The 15,211-nt window shown below is 41.1% G+C and overlaps 1 protein-coding gene across 3 annotated transcripts in view; it reads right to left on the minus strand.

Annotated features, from left to right (window-relative positions):
- The window catches only part of Mkx (mohawk homeobox), a 72,904-nt gene that overhangs the window by 50,544 nt on the left and 7,149 nt on the right, over nucleotides 1–15,211 (minus strand). For all 3 annotated transcript variants that reach the window (XM_052728395.1, XM_052728396.1, XM_052728397.1), the window contains exons 4-5: nucleotides 10,376–10,529; nucleotides 9,626–9,961 (exon numbers count right to left, since the gene is read on the minus strand). In XM_052728395.1, the coding sequence (XP_052584355.1) occupies nucleotides 9,626–9,961; nucleotides 10,376–10,529 (490 nt within the window). The remainder of the gene's footprint in view (nucleotides 1–9,625; nucleotides 9,962–10,375; nucleotides 10,530–15,211) is intronic.

Here is a 15,211-nt window from a genome sequence, read left to right on the forward strand (position 1 = left end):
ATTAGCTATTCTTTCCCACTCATTACCTATGAATTTCCTGGAAGTTTCTCTTTTACCTAAAATCGAATTATTTTCATTTTACAATCTCTTTTGAGCTTGATTTTATCTAAGCTTTGCCTGGTTTCAAAAATTTACATTTTCTTTCTTTAAAAATCTGAGTTTTTATTAACTGTAACTTATTCAGGATCTTTTTCTTTCTCTTGTCATGGTTCTAAATGAAGACCAACATACACCTGTGCACATTTGAATGCCTGTCAAGATTTTAAGAGGAGACACACTTAAACATTAAAACACCAACTCACTCACTTAAGAAATACTTATGTAGCAAATAAATTACTATTTGAAGTGCTAGGGAGCCTATAAAAACTCAATCAATGCATCACCAATTCAGGGCCATGGAGAACTTGTAATGCGTGCAAGGCACTGGGCATCACTACCTAACAGAAAGAATGTGCCTGCGCTTCAAGACATACTTCGTGGACAGCAAGATGGCTCAGCTGGTAAAAGTGCTTGTACCGAACCCGCGGCCACCTTAGTTCAATCTCCAGACCCCACACAAGGTGGAAGGAGAGGATCAAACTTCACTAAATTGCTCTCTGGTCGCCATATGTGTGCTTTCTACCGCGCATGCGCACAGCCCCCCCCCCCCCCCACACAGAGAAATAATTTTGAAAATAAAACACCCAAACATTTTGTTTGCATTCAGACAAGTATGAAATTAGTATTGTTATCTGTCTTAAGCATTACAATGTAAAAAAGGACAGGTATATATGGATCAAACCCAGCTCTGAAAAAAAACAAAAAAACAAAAACAGTGCATTCTCCAAGCTACGATGCCACTCTGGCCTCACCTGCAAGTCATGCTGCTACTGAGGCTGAGAGTCTCAGATCTTCATTTTGGCTTTCTTAGGTACCCATGAGGTACCAGAGATTGAGTCACTCAGGGAGTGAGTGACTCTCAGTCTCTGTCTCTGTCTCTCTGTCTCTGTCTCTCTCTCTGCCCGTTCCTCCCTCCTTCCCTCCCTCCCTCTCCTGCCTGTGCCTCTTTCGGTTATTCGCAATGGGGGAGATACTTTGTGTAATTCCATTTGTATTTTTCAAGTGAATCTATAAAGTAAATTCAAGCATCATTTTTGCTTAAAATTCTCCACATAAGCTCTGTGAGTAAGTTTTACAATCATGGTCATTATTGAATGTTTACTAAGCACCTACAGATTGTCTAAGGTTGTCATGATCTTACCCAATGGTTAGAATGTCATAAATCTCATTTGAAATATTATTGCTTTGAAATTGGTAACTAGGAAGTTCTGCCCTTTCAAAATCCATCAGAAAGTCACTGTTCTTTACCCAAAGAAGTTAGGGTCCAGTTAAGGTGTGCAAACCCTGAGGGTTCTGACTAGACGTTAGAATGACTTTTTAAAGGGACTGGGGCTAGGAGCGTGGGTCAGGGGTAGACCATTTGTCTTACTGCCAAAGGCCCTTGGTTTGATCCCAGCTTTAAGTAACAACTTCATGAAACTCTCAGAGAAGGCAGGAAACAGAAGAGAAAAAGAAGAGTCCTTAAAACACACCCTGAAAGCAGTGTTTAAATTTATGATGTCAGAGCCAGGCATCTGGTGTATGCCTTTAATCCCAGCACTCAGGAGGCAGAGCCAGGAAGATCTCTGTGAGTTTGAGGCCAGCCTGGTCTACAAAGTGAGATCCAGGACAGGCACCAAAGCTACATAGACAAACCCCCAAAAAACAAAACAAATTTATGATGTCAGAGGAGCAGATAATTTTGTATTTTTATATTTATACTTAAATTTCTGCTATCTTGGAATTTCACTCACGTTAACTACCTCCTCCCCAGATGGTGTTTGATAGATAAGGTACAAGGCTGAAAACAACTGGGTAAATTTCCAAATAGCCTTTAAATGCCACTGGCTGGACCAGAGACAGGTGGTCTCATAATTTTCTGCTGTAGTCTATCAACTGTTGTTACCTTGTCAGGAAAGCATTGTTTTAAATAGTCCAAAATGGCAAAGCTCAACAGGAAGCAGACAAGTTACAACACCTAATAATAATAAGAGTCATGATAATAATAATAATAATAATAATTGGAACTAAAAAATTGCATCGAAAGCAGAAAGTCTGGTCTACAAGATCCAAAGACAAACCTCATATGCACACAGATCCACACGCACTGTCCTTCACAAAGCCACATCACTGCCTTGATAGCCACATGCTCCAGTACCAATCTTGAAGTTACTAATGCAGAAGAATTGATTTTCATTATTGAAAAACGTCTGTTAAAGCATCTTCTAAAATCTTTCCTATGGTTCATTTATGCAAGTCTCATTAAGAAGTGGCTGGTCCAAGCACGGGGTTCCTGGACCTCATACCATGGTGTGGGAATGACTCTATACACAGGAGAACCTCAGACAGAATGGACTTGCTGTTGAAGAGCAACATGCAGCAATTGTCAGAACCAGAGTGTACTTCTCCAAAGACGTGAAGCCCGGAGTGAGGTGACATCTCAGGCTGACCCAGTGGCTTGCTGGGTTCATTGGCACACCTGGACCTTACTACAGACACCAGCTTAAATTCTAACATACATGAGTGTGCAGGAAATGAGAGGGAAGAGAACATCTTATCCCTCCAAGGGTATCTTCAGCTAAGACAAAAACACTCAGAAATGGCAGCTGGCCCTTATCGTCCACAACCTTTGGTGTACCTTTTCAGCAACTCCACTGCCTAGCTCTCTCATTTGGCTTCAATTCTGCAACCATGGCAGACAGTCCAAATAGTCCCTGTATCTTAAAGTGTCTGTCCCATGTACCAAGAACATGGCTTCTTTTTGCTCTCCATCAAAAATTTCCCTTTACTGGGGACATTCACCTCAGTCAAGCACAGGAAAAGCTAAACATGATTAATTCACAGCACACAGAGAGCCGTCCTGGAGGCCTGGATGTTTTGTCTAGGACAGATGTGACTAATTAAGTCAGCTTAACAAGATGAACTTACAACGCTCAGCCTCTTGGGAGCAGGTTACACCAATGAATTATATACTGACGGGGCGCTCAGAGAAAGGTCTGAATGTCCCAGGCACTTAGAAAGAGGTTCATTTGTGAGCTGTGAACACGCACACAGACACAGACAGACAGACAGACACACCCCTTGTTCTCCAGCCAAGTGGAAAGCAGAATTCCTTAAGTTTCATTCCAGGCTTTCCTGATAGCCTCTAATCACCACACTTAGAAATTTCTTCCCCTTTTTCCATAGAAAAGAAAACTCAATAGATTTGGTTTTGAGGCATAAGGCAGATTTAAATCCTCTAGGAAAGGTCCTATTGAGGACTTGTTTTCTAAGGTGGCATAGTTAGTTGGTCTTGTGTGGAGAACAGAAGGAAGAGAGAGGACAGAGGGATTAGTGAGGACTAGAAAACTTTATCCCGATGCCTTGGCCCCACCTCAGCACCAGAGGCTTGGGTGTCATCAGTTTGTTACAGAAATTCGCTCCAGCGAATCGCTGAAAATTCCTATGCACAACTCCTTAGCCTAACATGCTGAATATGAATCAACTGTTTTAATTCACAGGATTTCTTCCCGTGGACACTCACGGAGTAGACTGCTTGCCTTCAACGTCACTTAATTGTATTTAAAACATTGGGAATTCTGGTCAGTTGTATTGGAAATGTTTTAGTGAGTATTTACTGAGGATTTATTATGGCTTTGGTATCATGCCAAAGGCTGCAAAATACAGTGAAATAATGTTTACATAAAAACCACCAAAACATTCATGCATTGATGATTTCTGCTTCATAACCTACAGACCCTCTCCTTCCTCTGATGATTTAATAAGAATGGACAAAGTCAGGTGTGCTGGTGTACACCTTTAATCCCAGCACAGGATTAAAAGCTCACACAGCCAGCAGGCCAATCTCTGTGAGTTTTAGGCCACTCTGTTCTACACAGAGAGATTCCGTCTTAAAAAAAAAAAAAAAAGAATTGGTGAAATAAAATTTCACCAGCACCCCAAGATCCTTCCACACACCAATTTCAATTCCTGATTCCATCTTCACAATGAAGTATATTCTTAGATAGCAAGAAAAAAAAGGAGAGAGATGTAATTGTTATTGCTTAGCCTAGACAAATGAACAAATCACACTTAGAATGTTCTTTTAAAATGGAGTTTACATCTTTGTATACAGCAAGGTGAGGTAGGAGTGTTAGTGAACAGCAGACTTCAAACATTGCTGTTCTGATGAGGAAAGAGACACAACCAGATGGAAATGAAGGACTGTGGAGTAGGCTCAGATGCCAAGGAAAGTCACAGTGGTTACTCAGAAAGCATTCAGAGTCCCCTGTGCCACACACGCTAACCTGGCTGTGATAATGCCATCACTCAGTCCCCTGAAGATAGACATTTATTGTTTGGCCTGAAACTTAGCACAGTGCTTTCAGGCCCTTGGTCTTTCTCTTAATTTTCCAAGCTTAGACATTAAAGGGAAAAAAAAAGTCAGACTGTTCTTTTTAAGTTTACACACATGCATGAAAAAGTTTACGTGTCTAGGTTGCTTTCTCACTGGCTGGACAAGGAAAAAATGGGCCTTACTTCTAAAGCAAGCAGGCAGATGAATGGTACTTAATAGGGACCAAGTACTCTTGGAATGGTTTAAGAAAAATAAACAGCCAACCAAAATATTTAAGTCTGAAAAGCATCAAGTGCAGGTACAGCATTCCTTCTGACCCTGTGTTTTGTCACTTTTGAAAAGAGCACACGTTTTCAAAAGACTCAGTACAATGGGCATTTTACAGGCATATAACCTTGTTTTTACTAGGTAACATAAACGTGTTTATAAGAAACATTTTTCCCCTAAATAAACAGTTGCTACCTAACTCACCCCATTAATTGCATTTTTCTTCCAAGAAACCTTTGCTGTACCTGTGCATGTACATTTGTACCATCATAGCTGTAGCTGTGTCCATGTTTCTGCAGTTTGAATAGTTGACTGTAAAAATCTCTCAGCTTGCTCAGTACTCTCTACCATAAAGGGACTTTTATATTATCTCAACCTAGTCTGGGATTAGGATTACATTTACATTTTTTTTAAACTGAAGCACTTGCTATAATTTTAAATGTTCCAGAAAATGTGTAGACCTGAAGACTTACTCAAAGTTTGAAAAAACAAAAACAACCCAATAGATCCATCAATTCATAATTCTGGGGACACTGATTTACTAAAAACCTGACTTTTTCCTGAGTTTGGTCATTTATAAAGCTTTCTTACTTATGAATTTATCATTTATCTTCAGGGCTAATTTATTGCATCTACACAGTCACAGGTGTGTGTATATATCTGCACATGTTGGCCTGGGTGTTCACTGTATCTGTGTGCATGTGTTAGCCCAAGGTTGACATCTGGAGTCTCCCTCAACCATTTGCCATCTTATCCATTGAAGAAGGGCCTCTTGATTAAACCAGAGCCTGTTGATCAAGTTGGTCTCACTAGCTGGCTTTCTCTAGAGACTCTCTGTCTTCCTCTCAAGGGCTGGAATTACAGAAGGGCCACCACACCCTACTGACATTCATGTGGGGCTGGGGATCTGAATTTGGGTCCTCATGCTTGCCGCTTGTGTGACAGATGTTTTAGCCACAGGGCCACCTCCCCAGGCCCTTCATGATAAGTAGAAAAAAATTCTGCTTGATAACTATGCATTTGTTTCTAAACCTACTTTGTCATCTTCCATGTTAATTTGTGACTATTTTTTGTTTATTTACTATTACCTTCAAACTTGTGGTTAGTTTATTTTCTGACTTTCATTTTACCCCCTTTTACTTCTGTTTTTCTTTTAGATAACTGCATTTGGAATTTCTTGATTTATTTTCCTTTCTCCAAAAATATTTCTAAAACTCTGAATTAACTCCAACTTTTACTTAGCTCCTAGCAGTTAGATATTAATATAGAGTTTCTTCGTTTTCATTATTGGCTAAATGGCTTTTTATTTTAACTTCTTCCTACAACCAGTCCCTCTTTCTGAGGCTGTTTTTTTATTTCCGTGTGCTTGGAATTACCTTATGAGGGACCTAGAGATGCAAACTGTAAAGTGTCGACTCAGCTCTTCAAGGGTGTCCTGACACTTCCGAGATGATAAATGTTCACACCTGTGGATACCTGAGGAGATTTCAGGCTAACCAATTGGAAGGCTGTACTTGACTGTGGATTCCTTCCTAAAGCTCCGCTGCTGCCATGCCAGGCTCCTCAACAGTGTTAGGTTGTGTAGAGGTGTGTAGTCCCCATAGCAAGGGGTAAATGACTGGGAGTAGTGGGTTAACTACCCAGTAAGAGTTAAACAAATACCATCATTTCAAAGAGAGGGCCCCAGTAGTCAAAAAGAGCCTGCCATACATAAGTCACGTCTTTATCATGGGAGCTGATGGATAAGTAGCACCTCCAGACCTCTGTCCTCTCTTTCTGCCGTCATATGCTGGCCTTCCAAGAAGACTGCTTAGGTCATTGGCTCCAGCTACAGGTTTCACCTTGAAGTCTTTCTAACTCAGTCTCTGTCCTATGATATACCTTGAAAAATTAGTTTTATAATGCAAAAAATGACTTTAACTAAATGCTACCGGAAAAGTCTCCAGGGACAAGGAATTACCTACCTCATTCTTCTCTAAGAGTATAATTTAGATATCACATCTGCCATGATGTTGGGCACATGGTACTCAACAAATTCTTAGGGAATATACCATTGTTGTCAATGGTAGTGGCATAACCATGGAAATGATTGTTAGTGGAAAAATGATAACTACAGGCACTGATTGGTGGTGGATGGATAACTACAGGCAATGCCTGATGGTGGTAGGTTAACTGCAGGCAATGACTGATGACGGTAGGTTAACTACAGGCAATGGTTGATGATGGTAGGTTAACTGCAGGCAATGGTTGATGATGGTAGGTTAACTGCAGGCAATGCCTGATGGTGGTAGGTTAACTACAGGCAATGACTGATGACGGTAGGTTAACTGCAGGCAATGACTGATGACGGTAGGTTAACTGCAGGCAATGACTGATGGTGGTAGGTTAACTACAGGCAATGCCTGATGATGGTAGGTTAACTGCAGGCAGTGATTGATGATGGTAGGTTAACTGCAGGCAGTGACTGATGACGGTAGGTTAACTACAGGCAATGACTGATGACGGTAGGTTAACTGCAGACAACGACTGATGGTGGTAGGTTAACTACAGGCAATGATTGATGACGGTAGGTTAACTACAGGCAATGACTGATGATGGTAGGTTAACTGCAGACAATGACTGATGACGGTAGGTTAACTGCAGGCAGTGACTGATGACGGTAGGTTAACTACAGGCAATGATTGATGATGGTAGGTTAACTGCAGACAATGACTGATGACGGTAGGTTAACTGCAGGCAGTGACTGATGACGGTAGGTTAACTACAGGCAATGATTGATGATGGTAGGTTAACTGCAGGCAATGCCTGATGGTGGTAGGTTAACTACAGGCAATGACTGATGACGGTAGGTTAACTGCAGGCAATGACTGATGACGGTAGGTTAACTACAGGCAATGGTTGATGATGGTAGGTTAACTACAGGCAATGACTGATGATGGTAGGTTAACTGCAGGCAATGACTGATGGTGGTAGGTTAACTGCAGACAATGACTGATGACGGTAGGTTAACTACAGGCAATGACTGATGATGGTAGGTTAACTGCAGGCAATGACTGATGACGGTAGGTTAACTGCAGACAATGACTGATGACGGTAGGTTAACTGCAGACAATGACTGATGACGGTAGGTTAACTACAGGCAATGACTGATGACGGTAGGTTAACTGCAGACAATGACTGATGGTGGTAGGTTAACTGCAGACAATGACTGATGGTGGTAGGTTAACTGCAGACAATGACTGATGACGGTAGGTTAACTACAGGCAATGACTGATGATGGTAGGTTAACTGCAGACAATGACTGATGACGGTAGGTTAACTACAGGCAATGACTGATGACGGTAGGTTAACTGCAGACAATGACTGATGGTGGTAGGTTAACGGCAGGCCGTGACTGATGACGGTAGGTTAACTACAGGCAATGACTGATGACGGTAGGTTAACTGCAGACAATGCCTGATGGTGGTAGGTTAACTACAGGCAATGATTGATGACGGTAGGTTAACTGCAGACAATGACTGATGACGGTAGGTTAACTACAGGCAATGACTGATGACGGTAGGTTAACTGCAGACAATGACTGATGGTGGTAGGTTAACGGCAGGCCGTGATTGGCAGTAGGATAACTGCAGGCAGTAGTGTAGCTACAGGCATGGATTAGTGGTAGGGTAACTACAGGCAGAGGTTGGTGGTTGTAGGCTAACTACAGATGGTGACTGGTAGTAGTAGATACAATCATAGTGCGGGCAGAGGTGCCCCTCCTGGAACCCCGTGTGCAGGCTCAGCTGTGCTCTTCAGCCAATGCTTAACCATGGTGTGTTCTTGGTTGGTTTTCCCATCTGTGGTGTGACTGGCTAGGCCGAGTGCTTTCTTGTCTAGAGATCTAACATTAGGCTCATTCATTGGTGTTTTTAGGAGCCAGGCTGCATCAATACCAGATGTAGATCTCACCTATCCCTTCTTCCAAAGTTAGCCTGCTCAAATACTCCTTAAAAGCAAATCTCTCTGAGCTAAAGTCAAGATAGAAATCTTTGCCAACCTGCTACTCCATCTGAATGCTTTGGACAGGTAGAAATCAGCTCAATATTTCTGGAATGAACATAACATTTTCAAAGCTATTTATCAGCTCTACTTGTACTTTCCAGGAATGAAAGTGAAATTTCCAAAGTAAGTGGATCCAGGCTTGTGTTTTTCCTTCTGAAAATGCTGGCACGTGTGTTAATTTGTATTCATTTCCTATCACATCTAGCAACCAAAGTATGTAAAAGAAAAGATGGAACATAAAACATTTGCATGGCTGGCCACAATCCAGCACAGTCCTCCACTGTGTGTGTTACTCACAAAGGGAGCACATACATCCTTTACATATCGTTATCAGGCAGGTGAAGTGGCTCAGGGAGGAAGAAAACTTGCTGCGCGAGCGTGAGGACCTGAGCACCCCCATAAAAAAGCTAAGCATGATGGGACATGTGCCTGTAACCCCAGTGCTGGTGTGTCAGAGACAGGAGGGTTTCTGGGGCTTGCTGGCTACAAGCCTAGATCCAGGGCCAGTGAGAGACCAAATCTCGAGGGAATAAAGCTGAGAGTGGGAGAGGAAGGCACCTGGCACACACGAGCCCTTTCACAGATGCACACACAAAATACACAGCAAAGAAATAAACACTGTTATCACATCATCATGCTTAAAGTTATCAGTAAGAATGGAGATTCTTATCCTTACTATTAAAGAACAAAATATCTCAGGCTCTCTGAGACTAACAAACGTATCTACCAACAAATATATCCATTGCCAGTTTAAAACAAATCACAAGCTTTATGTCAGAATGCATTACGGCAATCCATTCATCTTATGGCTTTCTTATATCTGTTATAATAAATCCCTCTGCCACGGTTTTCTCTCTGTCTCACACAGGCCACCGTAATTACAACCAAGCACGGGCTTACCTGTGCGATAGACAAAGTTGCCTTCCGTTTCTGACGACGACGGAGACACCAGCTCTTCCTCAAATTCATTGGAGCTAAAAGACCCCGAGTGGTTCCTTTGCCTTGTTTGCCCCATCATAGCAGAGCTTGTGGCCATGACATGCCTCAAAGAGTCGTTAAGGTAACGGTTCAACAAGCTGCTCTTGTACTTGGGAGGTGACACATAGTCCTCGGGCGCCCTTGACTCTGGTCTCACTCCAGCCTTTATCACTGAGCTCTCCCCTTTAATCACAGTGTGATGGGCAGGGGTGCTATAGCCCGCTTCGTTCATGTGATTTCTTGGGGGGTTTTCTCCATCTGAGGGGAAAAATATCACCAAGTAGTATTTGCACATACTTCTCTTAGCTGCTCAACTGTCACATTTAGCCATCAAAAATACGCACAATGGAAGAATATATGCCATATGTAAGATTATTTTTGATATATAAGATTAATTTTAGGTAAAAGGATGCAGGAACCTATGTAATTGTTCCATGGGGTATTTAATTTTAATGAAAACGCTTTTTTACCCCTACGGGACAAATCTATAAACAGAGGAAATGGCTGTAATTCCTGTTGCTTTATAAAATTGTAAAGGTGAAGTTACCTCATGCAATAAAACCCAAATCTGTGGCACTACAATATTTTGTGGGGTCAACCATTCAGACAGCATCTAGGGTGAACTTATTACAATGGCAAAGCAAAGACAGGAAAACAAAAGCCTGAACGAACCTTCAGAGCAGGAGTCGTCGCTGCTCACGCTGAGTCGCTCCGCGTTGCCCTGCACATACTTGTTGTATAGCTTTATTCTTAAGGCCCAGCTCAAATCTGGCTGACGAACAGTGTTCTTCAGCCGACGTCTAGCATTAGCAAACCAATTTGACACCTAAAACGGCATTAGTTTTTCAATTAACATAGCATTAAAACGTGGTGATTATGCAGTAACTTTCTCTTAAAGGGTCCAAGACCAGGACTCCCGCTATACACCTGTGGTCTTAGCTACTTGGGAGGCTGAGGCAGGAGAATCACTTAAGGCCAGGCTTTAGGGTCAGCTTGGAGAACAGTGGGAGGCACCATCTCAAAAGAGAGGGAGAAGAAAGGGGAAGGGCAGGGAGAGGGAGGATGAATGATACAAGAATCCACAAACGTGAGTGGAGAAGTCAACGGTGATGTTGAGTTGACCAACTTGTGTTGCCCTGAAATTTTGAAAAATAAGACAGCTTTCTGAGGATGTGCCGGTATGTCCTGTTTGGGGAATATTTACGCTAAGGTACTAGAGACACACACAGATGACGACGGCCCAACAGGAAAGCGAAAGTCATACGTAAGACTTAAAGGAAAGGAGGGTCCGATGTGAGGGTGACAGGCTGAGGTTCACCTTCAGGCTGAGCTGTGAGCAGGCAAGCTGACGCGAGTCGAGGTCCAAGCCTTGGAAGCCAATTAAGGAGCTGGACACTTAAAAAGAGGAGCTAGCAAAATGATCAAAGGTGGTGCAACCAGGAGCGGGAAGAGGGGAAGGCCAGGACACCCTGCATGGAACTGAAAGTCCACTGTTAAAGACATCAGTGAAGACAAAGAAATAACATTTGAATTACTTTCGTTCTTCCTTCACCGAGCCATTGAGTTCCTAGAGGATAGAATGTGCTTTTCTCCTAAAATATCAGGCTATCAGGATATCAACAGCACATAGCTTAAAAAACAAAACAAAAACCAAAACCAAAAAAACTAAAAGGACAGTATTTGCTTTTAAAAATATGAACTATATCAATACCTATTTTTTCTATGAATTTCTTCCAGAACACAAACTTCTATTACTATAATGGTTTGTGTGGCAATGTTTTCAGTGGAAGACCCTTTTCCTCTCTTTCTTTCTTTCTTTCTTTCTTTCTTTCTTTCTTTCTTTCTTTCTTTCTTTCTTTCTTTCTTTCTTCCTTAGTCATGCTATAAATATATTTAGGCTGTTTATAGTATAGGATAAGTGTTATAAATATAAAATAAGTACTTTTGAAAACTGCTCAATATCTAATTATTATTTGAAACTATAGTGATTGCTGCTTAAAAAAGGAAAATTAGATTTTCCTCCTTGTCTAACATGTATTTTTTTTCTCATAACACTTGACTACACTCATATTGCCCCCTTCTGCCTTGAACAAGATGGCCGTCCTTTCACAGTGTGTACCAGACCACTGCAAAACCTTAGTCTTCATCAACCTCTCTTCCAGTCCAGCTGAACTGTTATTACCATGATTCAGTGCTTCAAATTCTCAGTTTCTCCATCCTCCTCACATAGGCAATATCCAGGAGTATTCACTCAACAAATAAGACAGTGAGTAGCTACTGCATACTAGCTATGGTATGAAGTGCAGGCCTTGGCAAGGCCATATCAACACACACACACACACACACACACACACACACGAATCTACAAATATGACACACTCACCTGAACCCCTATAATAACAGTAATAATCTGAGACCCAGGGCAGTCATTCACCATGGAAGCAACAAGCTCCTGGTCTCTTCCTCACTAACTTTCCCACCCTCCCCTCTGGTTCTCTCGCTGCCCAAATTTTCATGAAATCCCCATGACTATTAATTGGTAGCTTTAGAAACATTCTCTCAGACTTCCCTTGTTTTCATTCTGTTCTCTTAAATGGATCTTAATAACTATTATAAATCCAAAGGGGATGCATTGTTTTGACTTAATCAGTTTACTTCTTCAAGTCATTATTAATGTCCTGCTGCCCTGTGACTGTGGTATAATGAAAAGTGGCCTGGTTCCCTGTTCTGAGTTGTCTAAAAACATGCCACGTCATGTAAATTTAGTTAACTCATTCTAACTTTTCCTGAACTTCATCTAGGGGCTGGGATGTAACACAGTGATAGAGCGCTGGCCTAGCATATGCAAAGCTCTGGGTTTGATCCTTAGCATGAAAAAACAAAACAGCAATCCCTTCGCCTGCTGTAAAATGATTCAGATGTTCCCAACATCTTTATCAGCTCTAAAAGCAGAGCGCTGGGAACCAGCCTTCACTGTCTACATACCCGCCATCCTCTCGGCAGCTCGCCGTCCATCCTGCCTCCTGCTCTCACCCCTGTTCCTTCATAAGCAGTTGCCAGCGACCAGGCCTACCTGTGCACCTCTCACACGGAGGAGGCCAGCCTGTGTCTTCTCCTGTGTTTATAACACATTTCATAGGACCCAACACCAAACGTTTTTGTGTTATTTTCTTTACTAAACAACATATAATTTAGACTATATGAGTTAGATCTTAACTAATGTTCACTAACTTGCATTATACCCATATGGTACAGTATGAAACTCAATTCTCACTACATTTCATATAGTAAAAGTGGAATGACTTACTAGTTAAGAAAAACAAACAACCGTATACTATAATTCTAATGTATAAAAATGGAAGAACATTTAAATGTCAGAGGGAATTAATTGGCTTTTCACAATTAGAGATTTTTTTTTTCCGCGAGACAGGGTTTCTCTGTGTAGATTATCTATTTTTAATGTGTTGTTATATATTCCTAGTTCTCAACCTATTATAATGACATTAGGAGATTTTCCAGAAAGGTCAGTGATATCTAACATAGGCTTTTTCTTAAAATTTGAACAACACCAAGTCTAGTAGCATACATACACTGCCAGTATTTTATCACCAGAAAGCTACAGTACAACTTAACTGCTAAGTGTAGGCTGAGGGGTTGAATAGTGACTCCCTGGAACACCAGAAGTACTAATGGCTGGTGAATTTGCATATTTTTGCATTTTTCCTCATTGACTTAATGTAAATTACTTGTGTCACTGACAGTAAAAACATAGACTCACATTTTCTATGTTTGACACCCACTTTGGGTTCCTTCACGTTATTGTTCATATTCTCTTACCAAGGGTAGGTTCTAGAGCAGCGTTTTAATGTCAGAAGTGCCTTTAAAACTGCATATTTTATAGCGAAAGCTTAAAGAGCCAAATACCTAGAAGCTGGAAGCGAAAGTTTTCCACACATCTTTACCGAAGGCGTTTAGGTTTGTTGTGTGGACAGAGCAATGCAGTGAGGACCCAAAGGGATGAACTGTCGTCTGTCCAGTTTTGAACATATCAAATTAACAAATCTACTCTGAGTTATTAGCATAAATATTGGACATCTTCTTTCTGTACCTATAACACTTGGAATGATGTATAAGGCCACATCTAAGATTTTGGTTGAATATGTGACAAGTATTATCTCAGAATAAATACTCAACTACCAGCAAAACCAGCTATGCCAATGTTGGAAACAAAATTTTTTTTGTAATACTATGATTTTTCCAAATGTACATGAGCACATCACAGGAATGAAATTTTATTAACAAAAGAAGCCCCAATACCCAAGCATTATTCCTTGGTAAGCTACATACCTTACAATAATGCAAACTTTCCATCTCATACTGCTAGTTATTGTCCACAACAACACAAGCTATTCCTATTTTAGGAGTACATAGCATATTTTTTATAGTATGTGAACAGTGTTAGTGATAGGAACTAAGCCAGTATAATAAGATTTTGTTTGGTTGACATCAAAGCATGTCACACAGAAATACTCTCTTTAATTTTGATCAAAATGCTTCTTATGATTTCATAAAGATGACATGTGCAATAAGAGTTAAACACAGGTATAGCAAATTAGGACCAAACTGTTAAGGTGAATGAATAACAATAAGTGGGAGTCACATGATCAGTTCATTCATTTCTATTTCATTTTCTCAGGGATGAAAAACGGTAGGTACTAACCAATGTCCTCCAGGGGTCTATGCATCAGAAAAAGTACTAAAACACATTTCCATCTTTTTACTTCTGTGCTTCATGGGAGATTGCTGACTAGGTTTCACACCTTTCCTTGGCAGTTTAAGAGAAGCAAAGGAAAGGAAAATTACAGTATAGGAAAAGCTTGACACACACTCAGAGGAAAATGTAAAATGTGAAATAAATGCCCAAACTTAAGATATTTTGTTGAGGAATAAAATAGTTATGGTGACAGCGTGTTGCAATAAGCCATGAGGAAGAAGTGAGAGGGGCCCTGTAGTGACCAAAACCAAGAGTTCAGACAGATGCAAAGGCAGCTTTCCAAATCTCCCTGCAGGTATAGAGGTATGGTATATTCGTAGACAATTTGAAAATAAAGCGAGGCATACTTGTGCTTGTTCTGAAGACTTATTCTACAGGATAAAGCTATGTTCTCAAACTAAAACCAGAGTTCAAAACTTCCTGTAACTGTCAGAAAGACATTCTGGAAAGCTGTGTGACTCGAATGCCATTTCCCAGAAGGCAGAAGCGATTCAATCTACAAGCACGTAGGGGTAGTGTGCTGCTTGGAAAGAGTCATACTACAGGGTAAACCCCATGAATAAGACATGACCACTCTTCTTAAGAAGGCTCACTCCACAGGAGAAAATGACTCACAGGGAGAGTCTGACTCAGGCCATGGAGTCTAATTGCAAGGATCAAAAGCCTGACTCAGATCACAGCTCTATGCTTTTCCTCCAGAAGTGCAAAATATTTGCATAATTTATGCAATTTCC

The sequence above is a fragment of the Peromyscus californicus genome, unplaced genomic scaffold, assembly GCF_007827085.1.
Source record: "Peromyscus californicus insignis strain IS unplaced genomic scaffold, ASM782708v3 Scaffold_8__1_contigs__length_139910024, whole genome shotgun sequence".
NCBI lineage: Eukaryota > Metazoa > Chordata > Mammalia > Rodentia > Cricetidae > Peromyscus > Peromyscus californicus.